This window comes from Eschrichtius robustus, chromosome 12, assembly GCF_028021215.1.
Source record: "Eschrichtius robustus isolate mEscRob2 chromosome 12, mEscRob2.pri, whole genome shotgun sequence".
NCBI classification, from domain to species: domain Eukaryota; kingdom Metazoa; phylum Chordata; class Mammalia; order Artiodactyla; family Eschrichtiidae; genus Eschrichtius; species Eschrichtius robustus.
This window is the reverse complement of record NC_090835.1, coordinates 88786006-88800167: the sequence shown is the minus strand read 5'-3', so window position 1 is coordinate 88800167 and position 14162 is coordinate 88786006. Positions and strand designations below refer to the sequence as shown.

Genomic DNA, 14162 nt, shown 5'->3' with positions numbered 1-14162 from the left:
AGAGCTATACATATGCATTGCTAGCTTGTCCTAAATCTTCTTTGAAGGAGGAATTCTAAATGATAGAAATTTGGGGAACATTACATCCTTTTCATGAAAGAGATGAAAATAACACAGGTGTGTGTTTTGACAAGGCCACATGCACGCGGACCCTCTTCAGAGCACCAAGGCTCACATCCCTCTCAAGCTGCGTCCCAGGAGAGAACCACACACAACTTGCCTGGATCGCCTCTCCTGAAGGCCACTGAACCCCGCAAAGGACTGGCTCCTGATGATCCCATTGGGCCCTCCAGGCGAGAAGGACTGGGATCCTACCAACATGATTTCTGGGAGTCTGGCTGGTAGTCCTATAAGACAACAGAAAGATTAAGGCAAATTACACGCGGGTTCAAACAGAAAACACGCTAAGCTTGTCAACGATAATAGGAGGTGACATGAGGAAAGGTGAGTCATGAGGCCATTAGATGCCTGTAAGATTTCTTTCCTACGACATGTTCTTTTTAAGCCAAAGGGTTCAGCTCTCAGGTGAACCTGAAGAAACACATGAAGATGTAAATAAATATAAATTACACACCATTATCAGTTACTTTAGGGTTCCTTCAGGGATTATTTTTTTAAACAAGGTTCAACCATACCTTCAAAATATGCAAAAACTTTGGAATGTTTCCCTCCATTTAGGACAACAATAGCAACAGCAAAAGCACACAAATAGGCCAAGTCAAGTTTCAGATAGGTTCTGCATGACGTTCAAAACACAGTCCAGTCTTAGGGTGGAATTCTACACTTAGAAGTCACAAGGCTAAAAACACTAGGTTTCTTGAGAGATGAACTTACTTAAACTTGTTCTCCCTTTTTCTACCCTTAAGTATATTTTGAAAGATAAGATCGTGCCGCTCTTGTGGCAGTGAGAAAAAAGAAGAGCACAGAGAGCGCTCACAGAAGTAGTGATAATCTAGGTTATGATAAGAAGGCAAGAGAAGAGGCAAGAAAGGTAAAGGGGAAAATACAGCAGAAGGCACACACCCCATTTCAGTCGTTAGCTCACCTTTTATAAAGACTCATCACCACTGACCAAGACGCGTTGTCAAAATACAACTTCAGCTGGACAGAAGCCCAAGGTTAGTTCCCCCAAAGGACTGCCCTAGAACAGTTAGGTAATTCTATTCCCTTTAGATCAGGAAAAGTCAAAGCACATACCATTGTCTTAGCAGGTAACCTCAGTCCAGAGAGGGGAACGGGCTAGCAGGAGAAAGGGGACACAGCCGCTGTCCAGACTAAAGACTTCCAAACTGGGCAGACACTAATAGCATCAATAGTCGCCCTTTAAAAACCCAGCAAACAAGCAAGCAAGCAAGCAAAGCTAAAAAACAGCAGCAAGACACTCTTGTAGTCCATCTAGATGTAATGGAAAAGCCAACTTCACTGGGCCCTACTCAAAGCTATTGGAAGCAGCTCAGCCAAGGGAGGAGGTCTGAGTGAGTTACTTCCCCAGAGACAGAACAAACAGCCCCCTTCCCCATGAGGCTGCAGGTTTCTAAATCCCCTCCTCCCCACCCACCCCAGGAGAAAGCAGCTCTGAGGAAGCAAGCATGCACTCTCACAGGGTACAGGCGCTGACTCACTTGGCAAGAGGCTTTGCAATGAGCAACAGGTTGGTCTTTGATGTGGGTAGGACAGGAATCCCACCCAATCCAGCTAGGGATGGGGACAGGGAGGCTTAAGCTTTGGAACATTCTCTAGAATTTTAAAAGTAATGACGTAGAAGTATGCATGTGCAATAACATTAATATCTAGTGCACGAATGGCAGGACAAAATGCAGTGCAAATAAGACTCCTTCTGGTTACTTCTCCCCCACCCCCAAGTTTCAAAAATAACCATGATTCACATAAATCCTTAATGAGGTTCTCTTAAGTGTTCTTTGTTGCTTACTAAGCAGTCTGTCTAGTTCTCATTAAAAACACCTTCTTAGGTTCATAAAGCATGCCTGTGCTATCTTTGTATCACATGCAAACGTAGCAAGTATCAAGAAAACGTAATAAATATCAAGAAAAAGATCCAGAAAATTTAATAAATATCAGGAAAACATGTTCTTTCTGTGCTCAATAATTTTATAACCTAAAACTCACCTCAAAGGCTCAATTTGGCAAATTTAATTAGTATTGTATCTCATTTTGTAAATTATTGTTCAACAGGTCTGTTGCATCATGGCGTTCTTTGGTCACAGGGAAAAGACTTAAAGTATCTGAACTATTTTAACTGCGTTATTGTACTTCCTAGAGATTATGCTTTTAAACCAAAAAGATTTTTTTCTCTTATCCACTGGATCAGTAGTTTCACATACTCCCAGGCATTCTGACTTAACTAGTATGCACCTGAGTATTGGGATTTTGAAAAGGACCCCAGATGGTTCTGATGCTCAGCCTAGAAAAGAAAACAAGGATGATGCTGAATTGGTTGAAAATGTTCAAACTTCAGTTACAATCATCTGCTACAATTTCTCAAATGTCCAACTTTTAAAAAGTCTTAAATAAGCCTCTCTTTGCAAAGTTTAAATGTTAAATGAATTAAACATTAGAACTGGATAGTGAAATAATTTTCCTTCTTCCCCTTTTTCAGTAATAGGTAAGAAAGCTTCTTGAGAACAAAACAAATGTTTGTCCTGGATTCTGAGTTTGTAAATTGCTTCGGGATGGATAAAATCCTCAGACGCTTTTCATTACATTTACGTGTTGAATGGATGCCCGCTGGGAACAGGAAGGGGGGTAAGTGGTTTAGCCTGTCTGGTCTTAGAAATGATCATTATCTATCAGAAAAGAATTCGACTGATAGCTGGTTTAGGCTGAGATCTCTATCCTGCCATCAATTCCCCTAGAGGCTGGCTCACTGCCTAAGGAGAGTCATAAAATAAGTTTGAGGGCCTCTGCACAAGGTCAGGCTCTTGGAGAAAAGGAGTAGGTTGGGAGAGGGAAGAGCAGGTGGGTTGAAGGATAAGAGTATGCAAAGCACCTCCCCGCCCACACCCCTAACTCTGAAGTAGGGGTGACAGTTCTTTGCTACTACTCTTCCAATGGCCTCAGCCATTCCCCAGTGGCTAGTTATCCTGCAACTCTGTTATCATCTTCTTGACGACACCACTCCCACCTCTTGGAGCCCTAAGTCTTCAAGCTGCTCCCTGGCTTCCTAGAATCTCACAGACCTGCTTTCTTCCAGCAAAACTACCCTTAAAGCTACATTACTCATTTTCAGGCTTTAAGGACTTCAAACTGGTTCCTTGTCATTTGCATTTTAGTAGCAGATGCTTCTTTGAACCTTTACCTAAAGAAAGGACTGAAGTAGAATTGCAGTATCACTGCTGGTAGGGGTATAAAGTGGTACCGAAAGTTTGGAAGACAACTAGGTAGTATCTACTATTTAAAATGTAAAACATCCTGTAATATGTCACATCTACTCTTCGCTATCTCCTGTGGAGAAATACTCAAGTTCGCAAAAAGTTATATACAGGGATATTCACGACAGTTAATGTAATAGTGGAAAAACGGAAATGATGTAAATGTTAATCATTACAGGAATGGTTAATACACTATGGCATAACCATAGCAGTTAAAAACAATATGCCCACATAGAAAGATCCACCCCCACCACCCGCCCAGCCGAGGACAAATTGCAGAACAAAATAGAGTATGATACCAGGAATGTTGAAAACAAAATATAAAATTATGTACATGAATAGAAAAGTTCTAAAAGTATACACAGTCTATGAAGAGGTGGGATTGAGTAGTAGTCAGAAACATTTTAATTTTTTCTATATTGTTTGAGTTTTTATAAAGGAAATGGATTTATGTATGATTGATATGATGCAAAATTCTTTTTTGAAACTGCAGACCTTTGGAGTTGTCTAGAGTTGGGACTGGAGAGGAGAGAGAGCTCACATACAAGAACATATAAGATAGCTTTGATGGGTAACGGCTATATTTATATAGTTTAATATTTGTAAGTCCTGAAGAGGAGAAATATAATTCCTAAGAAATAATGTATTAGGTTTCATAAATTCTGATTACACTAGAATAATTCAGATTCCCCAGTGAAGTTCCCATCATGAGCTCTGAGCTATGTACCAACTTCTTTATTTTCATCTGAAGGATTTTTAGAGATGGTACCGTACTCTGGGTAGGACGCACTATACCCAATACGTATTGTCAAGGTTCATCAAATACCATATCTAATAAGCACAAAATTCCACATAAGACCACAAATCCTTCTTTGGCTGCTGCTACTTGAAACTCCTGGCTCTTTGAAAAATGTTTCCAGTCCCTAAGTTATTGACTTCTCACCTGGTCTTTCTGAAAATGCCAGCAGAACTAACATTCATTTTTGCGCATTAAATCCCAGAAAGGTCTCAAATCTTAGGCAAATGATAAAGCTGCTGTGCTTTGCTCCTTACTTTGTTTTGTCCCAGGAGGCCCAGGCTGTTACACTGGGTGGCCACCCCTGCCCTGCCATTCCCACAATCCCTGGGAAGAACGGAGTCTTTCTGGAAAGAATCCCCAGCACCTTGACTAAGAGTTGAACAAACCCTACCATTCTGAGCCGAGTCTCTTAGCACAGAAGCCAGAAAGTCACAGTTGTTTCTCTTCTTGACTCTTCATACAGTGAAAACCACTGCCTTCTCCCTGGCTATGCAGTGCTAAGATCCAACTGAACACATACCGGAGTCTTTCGAAATTAAAATGAGTATAGGATTTCATGTGTTCTGATATGACACGGTGATACAAGTACACCGGGCCTTGGTGGGTACCATGAGCCACCAGCCGACCGGAAGTTCCTAGTTCGTTTAAATTAGAAGGTAGCTTATAAAATCAGCAGGCAGTTTGGAAACAGCACTGAGCCTGGTTGGAGATGGCAGGGTCTGGGGAGGGGGCTGAGGCAGATTAAAAAAAGATCAAGGGTCAAGAGGTCCCCCTTCATCCCACCAGGTCTCATGCCTTGTTTAGATCAGAAATAAAAGGTACAATATGAGTGCAGTTCAGAGGGGGGAAATAGCCAGTGACCTGGAGAACACAGAGATAACCTGATTCTTAAGAATAAACGAATGAATGATAGAAGTCAACCTTGGAGGGTTGCTTGGAAGACAGCAATGAAGGGCACCCGTCACACTGCAGGGCTGTGAACCAGACCCTACAATGCAGCTCCTGAGAGTGTTACCAGTAGAAGTAGTAAAAATGGAAGAAAAATGCTTTCAAAGTTCAGTCTAGGTGACAGGTCCATTTCCCATTACATTTTTATAAACTGGTATTCTGGCTTAAACTTTCTTGTAAATTTGATTAGCCTGAGTTAGCAAGCTTCTCTCCCCAAATGTGAACAATTCCTCTCGGGGAACCCCAAGGTTAGGTAAGACAGGCCAGCCTCCTTTCATCACTTCTTGGGCATGAATCTCCAAACTGACGAGTTCACAGTAGAAGTGTTAGAGGCATTGATTAACTGATATGGTAACTGGACAAAGCAACCAGTCAGCTAGAAGGAATGTTAATATTGATCCTTAGAGTTAAATATACTAAGACTTATGAAAGCAAATAGGAATCATTAGGTTATTTTTAGTTTTTTCCAAGCATAAAAGCACTCTGCTGTATTAGGAAAATACAGAGGAGCAGAAAGAAGTCAGGGCAGGGAGGGGGAGGGAAGAACCATATTGTTTTCTAGCACCCAACGATAACCACCAGCAGAATTTTGGTGCACGTAATTTTCTTCAACTCTTCCCTTTCCCCATAAAACATAAGAATTTTGAGCACAATGCATGCTAAATTTTGTATCCTGCTTTTTCTATCATATTCTTTTTTGAAAAAATTAATTAATTAATTAATTTATTTTTGGCTACGTTGGGTCTTTGTTGCTGTTCGTGGGCTTTCTCTACCTGTCGAGAGCAGGGGCTACTCTTCACTGCGGTGCACAGGCTTCTCACTGCAGTGGCTTCCCTTGTTGCAGAGCACGGGCTCTAGGCGTGTGGGCTTCAGTAGTTGCGGCACACAGGCTCAGTAGTTGTGGCGCATGGGCTTAGTTGCTCCGCGGCATGTGGGATCTTCCCGGACCGGGGATTGAACCCGTGTCCCCTGCATTGGCAGGCGGATTCTTAACCACTGTGCCACCAAGAAAGTCCCTACCATATTCTTTTTTTAGAGGTATGTTGAGGGGTTTATAAATTAGCTTTTTTCTTCAACCACCTTTAAGAGGGTACTTACGTCTACCCCACATTCCATGTGCTACCTTGGATAATAAAAGGGACTCCATACAATCTACATTATATATGCCTTTTATTTCTGATTTTAAGATATGGTCAAAAGCAAAGTGGACCCTTGTCAGGATGACACCTGGGCCTCTCTATGGGAGACGGGGGAGTAGATTAGCATTTGTACATGCTGGAGTTGCAGGACATCAAACATTATGAAATTTAAAAAACAACAACACAACAGCTGACATCAGTGTCTTAATCCTGGAAGAGCAAGGTTTTTATGGTGCTTTCCTTTTTTTCATTTAACCAAATTCTCTAATATAGAACGCAAACAGGTAATTCTGGAAGACCCCCACTATGGACAGAAAATAGAACAGACATCTGTGATTTCTGAATGAAGTTAGTAAGGACATCTCAGTTCTCACCAAAGCATTTGTCGTGGAGTGAAAATGTTGACTTAGAAATCAATAGTTGCATAGCTACAAAGCTACGCCATCTCCACGTTAGACTGAGACCAACCCTCTGAGATAAGGCAATGGCCACTAGGGCAGTTGGCAGGTTGCTGGAGTGACAATGCTGGCAAAAGTAGACAATTCTACAGTCAACCCAAATGTTGGCCTGGTGCCAGGGATGGGAGCAGGCAAAGGACCATGAGAGAACTTTTGGGGGTGGGGCTGGAAGTGTTCTAAAACTGTGTTGTGGTGATTGTTGCACAACTGTATACATTTACTAAAACTCAAACTGTACATTTAAGATGAATTAATTTTACGATATATGAGTTTTACATCAATAGAGCTGTCGGAAAATCACTATCAATTTCCAGAAAAAGTCATCATTCCTTCTGCAAGAGGAAGTGCCAAGGAATCAGGACCTGAAAAGGAAAAGCTCGATCAACAAGCAACCACCTGAGAGTTGAATATTTTTGTGATTTGATCCTTTTCCCCATCAACACCACGTAAGATGCAGCACACTGGCCCCACTGTACTTTCTGAGTCATTTCTTCCTGCCTGCTTTGTGTTTCTCCGCTCTCCTCTCCTAACAGTGCCGTCCTGTTTATGCACCTCCACATCTTGGTCAAGGGTAGAAGTACAATTCAGTTGTCTGAAAGAGGCATGTGGGTCAGATGTAAATAGCCTGCTATGCTAAATGATTATTTAAGATGAATCCTAAAAATAGGTGTCTGCTTATTATATGGTTGCAAGGTACCTATTACAGAACAGTTGACTAATCTTAAAAAGAGTGGATATATTTAAGTCACGGGCTTTTTTTTTTTTTTTTTTTTGGAGTGTACTGCCTTAAAATAAATCAAGGCAAGGCTAATATTTGCTTCTCAGTTGTCAGCTTTGTTTGCTAACCAAACAATAAATACATGCGTGAGATATTACATTGACTGAGACAAGTGATGTGAACGGATGAAAAAACTTACAAAGCAACATATAGACTCACTCCTCAGTGAGAGATGGAAGAACCAAGCTCAGGTGTTCTTACTGGCCTCTTGGGCACATACTAAACTTGCTGAAGCTCAAATTTGGTATCTAGAGAATGAGAGTAGTAATTCCTCCCCATTTTAATAGACAAGCATTGTAAGGTTCAACTGAGATCAAAGCATCCTTCCATCTTACAATCGTGAGGCTACTTGGACATCTTCTAACCTGACTTCCCACCAGCCCTATAGACGGTAAGACTTCTGCTTAAAAACATACAGAAAATGAGGAAGTGCTTTATAAAAAGTAAGGTGCTTGAGAAATACAAAGATTGCGATAACGAAGACTGAGGTTCAACTAACATGGAAGAAAAGGAACTCATTTTCAGAATCTCTGGAAACTGATATCAATGGTTTTCTTTCCATATTTTCTAAGACACCTCAATCAACACAATTATTAAGTACATATTATCGGCTCATCATTGGCAGGATGCTATATGGTGCCCAAGATCCAAAAAGAACCAAAGACTGATCTCTGCTATAAACAGTTTTAATAATTTAATGGGAGAAGAAAATATGACTGTACATAAAGCCATTGGGAGATCATTTCCGATGTAAGAAATATGTAAGAAATAACACACAGTGAAATTTTAAGTGATGTCTATTTCTCAGTGCTCCAGGGAAAGCAGTAGAGCTGAGATGATTAGAATGCGGACTCCCAAGTCAGACAAATCTGGGCTCCATTTGGGGGCTACAGTTTACAGCTGTTTGAACTTATGCAGGTTACTTAACCTCTCTGAATCCCAGTTTCCTCATTTGTATAAAAGGACTAACACTTTAGAGGATTTTTGAGGTGCAAATGAGTATACTCAATACCTGGTATGTGGTAAGTGCTTAATACAATTTAAAATAATAGAGTTCTCTCAATGGAGAGGGAGATAAATGAGACAGGTACAGCCAGGAAGTTTCATAGAGAAGATAAAACGTTGGCTACATCCGGAAGAATGGATGTGATCTGAACAGATGAAATCAAGGGAAGCCAGAAACTAGCATCTTTGTGAACATAGCAATTTTTAGGTAATTAAAAAGCAGAACTACTTTAAATACTGGCTGATAAAAACTAAAACCATGGGTACTTTGGAAGCCCAGTTCAAAAACCAATTATGGTTTTGTTTTTGTTTTTTTGAAATAATTGGAAGCTTACAGAAAAGTTACAAGAAAAGAACAAAAAGCTCTCATACATCTTTCATCCAGATTCACCATTTGTTGAAATCTGTCACGTTTTACTCTGTCGTCTCCCCCCATACACACATACCCATTACTACTTCCTGAATCATTTGAGAGCAACTTGCATATACATATTTATATATATATATTTGCTCCTCCCCGTTGAGCAATTTGCAGATATGATGCGTCAATGTGTATATCCTGAAGACGTGGTCATTCACTTACATAACTGCAGTACAATTATCAACATAGGAAATTTAACATCAATACGATACTATTATCTAATGTACAGACCGTATTCAAATTTTACAAATGGTCCCAATAATGTTTGGTATACTGTCCCTCCACCCCCACCCACATGCTAGGAGCCAACCCAGGATCATGCACTGCCTCTCTTGAAATATGCCTTTAGTCTCCTTTAAACTGGGATGGTTCCTTGTCCTTTCTTTGTCTTTTGTGACTTGGACATTTTCACAGAGTACAGACCAGTTGTTCTATAGAACGTTCCTTAGTTTGGGTTTGTCTGATGTTGTCTCATAATTAGGCTTAGGCTATGCATTTTTGGGAGTGACATCACATAAGTGATATTGTTGTCCTTCTGAAGGCACTGCATCAGAAGGCACAAGGAATCACTTGGTCCTGTTACTAGTGATGTTAACTTTGATTACTTGGTTAAGGTGTTGTTGGACAGTTTCTCCCCTGGAAAGTTTCTATTTTTGCCTTTGCAACTGGTAAGTGGTTAGTAAGGAGGTACTTTGGGGCTATGCAAATATCTTGTTTCTTTAACCCAGAAGTTTTAGCATCCACTGATAATTTTTGCCCAAATCAATTATTATTATGATGGTGGCAAAATGGTACTCTTTGAACTCAATCATTGTTTTCTACTGTAAGAGCTTTCTTGAATCCTTTTATTTATTTGTTTTTATTTATTTTCAGGACTGTCAGCATAGATTCATGGATTCTTATTTTATTCAATGGGTTTGATCCATGACTATCATTTGATGCAAAAGCCAACTGTTTCTTGAAGCATTTTCTGAGCAGATCAACCAGCTCAACCAGAGGGATCTTGCCTTGTGAACCACAAAACTTCCAACTATTTTTTGTTGTTGCACTTCTATTTTATTTATTTATTTTTTGTTTTCAAAGCTTGGGTTTTATTTTATTTTTTTGATTTTTTAAAATAAATTTTTATTGGAGTATAGTTGATTTACAGTGCTGTGTTAGTTTCTGCTATACAACAAAGTGAATCAGTTATACATATACATATATCCACTCTTTTTTAGATTCTTTTCCCATATAGGTCAGTACAGAGTATTGAATAGAGTTCCCTGTGCTATACAGTAGGTTCTTATTAGTTATCTATTTTATATATAGTAGTGTTTATATGTCAATCTCAATCTGCCAATTCATCCCTCCCCCCCTTTCCCTCTTGGTAACTATAAGTTTGTTTTCTACATCTGTGACTCTATTTCTGACAAAACTTCCAATTATTCATGGGAATTAACATACTCAGGGGCTCAGTGTATTATAATTATCTCCCTGAATGTTTCATCTCTTTAATAAGCTACAAACTTCTTGAGTGTAGGTACCACCTGTCTGTACCAACTTCTTTCATGCTCAATACAGGGTAGAATAGAAAAGCATTGTCTCTGGAGCCAGGCTAACCCCAGGGTTCACCCAAGTTCTCTCTGAGCTCCAATTTTTCTTGTCAATAAAATGAGTATAATAAGACCTAAGTCACCAATGTTATTGCAAGGAGAAAATGAGAAAACATATGTAAAAATCTTAGTGTGGAGTAATGGTCTTTTCTACTAACTAGAACGTGCCCTTTGAAGATATATCTGGCTTTTATCCATCAAATAGAATGCACTAATTATAAAACCATACATACTTTACAGGTGAAGAGATATACAGAAATAAAGTAATTTGACATTACTGCTCTCCTCTTTCTTTCTCTTTTATTCCCCCTCTAAGCAATGACAGCAGAGAACTGTGAAGCTATGTTAAGGGTCTGGCTGAACCATCTGAAGAGTAAAGAAGAAACGTTAATTGCATGTCTATTCACTGGGACAGTCAGTTGTAGGAACTTCTAGATAATTGACACCATTTCAGCCTGGGGAAAATGAAAACTCGATTTCAATATTCTTCCATTCTGGTGGATTAAATAAATGCAGGGAGAAGCAGCTGGCCTCACGATAATTAGAAGAGAAATGACTCAGGACATAAAACTCACTTAAATGTCAAGAGGGGTTGAATGGATTTTGACTAATGTTGTTATAACTTATTTTAAAATGCAAAGTCTAGAACACTCGGAGACCCTCATTTGGTGCAAACTAGACATCAAAACAGGACCAACTGTTTCCTGGTTCGAAGGAAAAAGCATTTTGCACTTATTACCTAATTTTTTTTAAAACCTATTCAAAACCATGTACATCAAAAGGGAAAATTTCTTGGAAACATGGTCCTCATAGACAGCTTGGCTGATCCTGCTGAGAAAAAAATACACCCACCACAAATCCTCATTATTTGATCATCAGATTCAAAAACAACACTCCAACATAGAAGAAAATGGTCCCATGCCTGGTGTTATCAACTCCTTCAGGCTTTTCTTGCATGTAGCCTGTTTACCCCTAGAGCTTGGCAACTCATTTCTAGCTAATGGTGATTGTTGCTTCTTTACTTCAAAACAGCATCAAAATGACACCGACATCTTCTATTGTTATTTGACTTTACTGAAATTACCATTTTTAAAAGCTCATATTTTTAATCGTTTTCACTAGAATGGAGCTACATCTTTGGACATCTTAAAGAGAAAAAAAATCCTTAGGTCCTGGAAGAATGTACCCAACAGTGTGCTGGGAAGCATAATCATGCACCATGTACTATTTCCTTGCCCAGCATGGGTGACCAACACTGGTATTCATTTGCGGGCATGAGAGTCAGGTAGAAAATGGAATTGAACCTTATAATTAAGCTACATGGTACAGTTCATCTCAGAGAAAGGATAAGAAATTATCTTAACGCTTTTCAGATATGGCCTATATAATCAAACAAATAGATTCTTCTTATGGTCAATTAATTTATTTCTGGCCATCCGAGCAATTAAATTGAATTGATGGAGGACTGACAATTTTATGTGATGGCAAATATAGCTAAAGATACCGACTCAATTATGGTAATGTCATTTGATCACAGCCTTTGTCTGCACTAGGAGGTTACAGTTAAGCCCTTGCTTAGGTAAAGCAATGGACTTAAAACTAAGGCAGTCTTTTCAAAGTTAAGTTATACTTGTCATTTTATTCCTGTTGTTATGACAACACTTTTAAAAGCAGCACTTCAAATGCTTAGCATTCAGGCATCTTATTATAGACTTGAATATAATATATGAGGGTATAAAGTGCAGCTCGTAGGGGTTTTAAAGGGGCCAAGGGATGCAGGGTTAGAACACCTGGATGCCTTTTCAGCTTTGGCCCCTGGAGCTCCTTAACTTGGCTTTTTCTACTAAAAAAAAAAAAAAAAAAGAAGTGAGGGCTCATCCAGAGGAGGGAAGATGAAAGAATTTATGTGGGAAGATATGCATTATTATTCACAGTCTCTGTTCTGATTCTCTTGATTACAGCCTGTGTCATGCAGTTTTTAGAAGTCTGTAAATGATGGCGTGTGCTGATCAACTTCAGGTGCTTATTGTTAGCAATTGGAATGATTCGTTTATGTAACTGTAACTTTATAGAAAGACTTCTCATAACGCAGACTTATTATGAAAATTAATAATCGATATTTGGGAGACTGGGATTGACACATATACATTATTGATACTATGTATAAAATAGACAACTGATGGGAACATACTGTATAGCACAGGGAACTCTACCTAATGCACTGCGGCAACCTAAATGGGAGGGAAGTCCAAAAGGGAGGGGATATCTGTATGTGTATGGCTGATTCATTCTGCTGTGCAGTGGAGACTAACACAACATTGTAAAGCAACCATACTCCAATAAAAATTAATTTTAAAAAACTGATAAAGGGATATGGTATTGGAGTGAATCTACTACATGAAGCAATGACCTGTTGTGTTTGCACTACAGTCTGATGAAAGCACAAAAATGTTTGTTAAATCTTATGTAGTAAGTTTTTCAATTGAAGTATAGTTGATTTATTAAAATATTGTGTTAGTTTCAGGTGTACAGCAACGTGATTCAGTTATACATATATTTTTTCAGATTATTTTCCGTTATAAGTTACTATAAGATATTGAATATAGTTCCCTGTGTTATACAGTAAATCTTTATTGCTTATCTATTTTATGTATAATAGAAAAATACAGAACGCTTCACAAATTTGCATGTGATCCTTGCACAGGGGCCGTGCTAATCTTCTCAGTCTTGTTCCAATTTTAGTATATGTGTTGCCGAAGTGAGCACTAATTTGTTGTTGTTGTTGTTTTTTAAGCAACACACAAATAAAAAGATGTTTTTATTAAGGAAATGAGCTAGTTGAATGCTGGCACTTTCCAATCATTATGTACTAATGGGGGGAAATTTATCTGTCTTGTTAATTCTCTCTGCCGTAAAGTAAATTTCTCTGATAATTTTACCTTGGTCTCCTTAGACCTGTGGCGTTCTGTCTGAGGTCATGTGAATTATTACTAAACAAAGTAGAGGTGATAAAAAAAGGAGGATGCAAACGATAACATTTCAGAAAAACTCAGTGTCAGAAAGTTACTCCGTGGTGCAAACAGAATAAGGCTGTGTATGAATGTGCCATCACATGCCAGCAGTTTCAAAGCTGAGTGGTTTCCCAGAGGCCTGTACACGTGTTCTCTGAATGGTAATTTTTGCAAATTAAACTGCTATAATAGGGATAGTGGTTTCATTACTGGTCCTTGCTGCTGCATACCAAGAAGGGGGTCATATTAACAACATCTGCTGAGTTATTTTTGTTTGCCAAAACCAAATAATTTATAACCAGAATGCAAAGCAGTTAGGTATAGCGATGTGCAAATACCTAGATTATCAACAAAGCAGGATTATGTTCCTTTTTATGGTATGCCAAGGGCGTAAAATAATTTCTTACTATCCCTTGCTCTGTCCAGAGGATTTGAAGCTGTAGAAACAGGAGAGAAGCAAAAAGTCCACTTAATCCTTAGCTTCAAGTACAATTTAGTGCAAAGAAAGAACAAATGTTTATGGATCCCACACTGGACCCATCAACATATGGCAAATTCCCAACAGCAAAGACAAAAGAATACATTACGGGCTTATTTGTACACATGTGAAATGCCGTAT

General features: G+C 39.0%; 1 protein-coding gene and 1 non-coding gene across 3 annotated transcripts in view; both read right to left on the bottom strand.

Moving 5' to 3' along the window:
• The window catches only part of RIPOR2 (RHO family interacting cell polarization regulator 2), a 206947-nt gene that overhangs the window by 53590 nt on the left and 139195 nt on the right, over positions 1–14162 (bottom strand). For both annotated transcript variants that reach the window (XM_068557673.1, XM_068557672.1), the window contains exon 2: positions 221–347. In XM_068557673.1, coding sequence (XP_068413774.1) covers positions 221–347 — 127 coding nt within the window. The remainder of the gene's footprint in view (positions 1–220; positions 348–14162) is intronic.
• Positions 13192–13298, bottom strand: LOC137774373 (U6 spliceosomal RNA). The gene has a single exon (XR_011075894.1). It is a non-coding gene; the product is annotated as a U6 spliceosomal RNA (small nuclear RNA).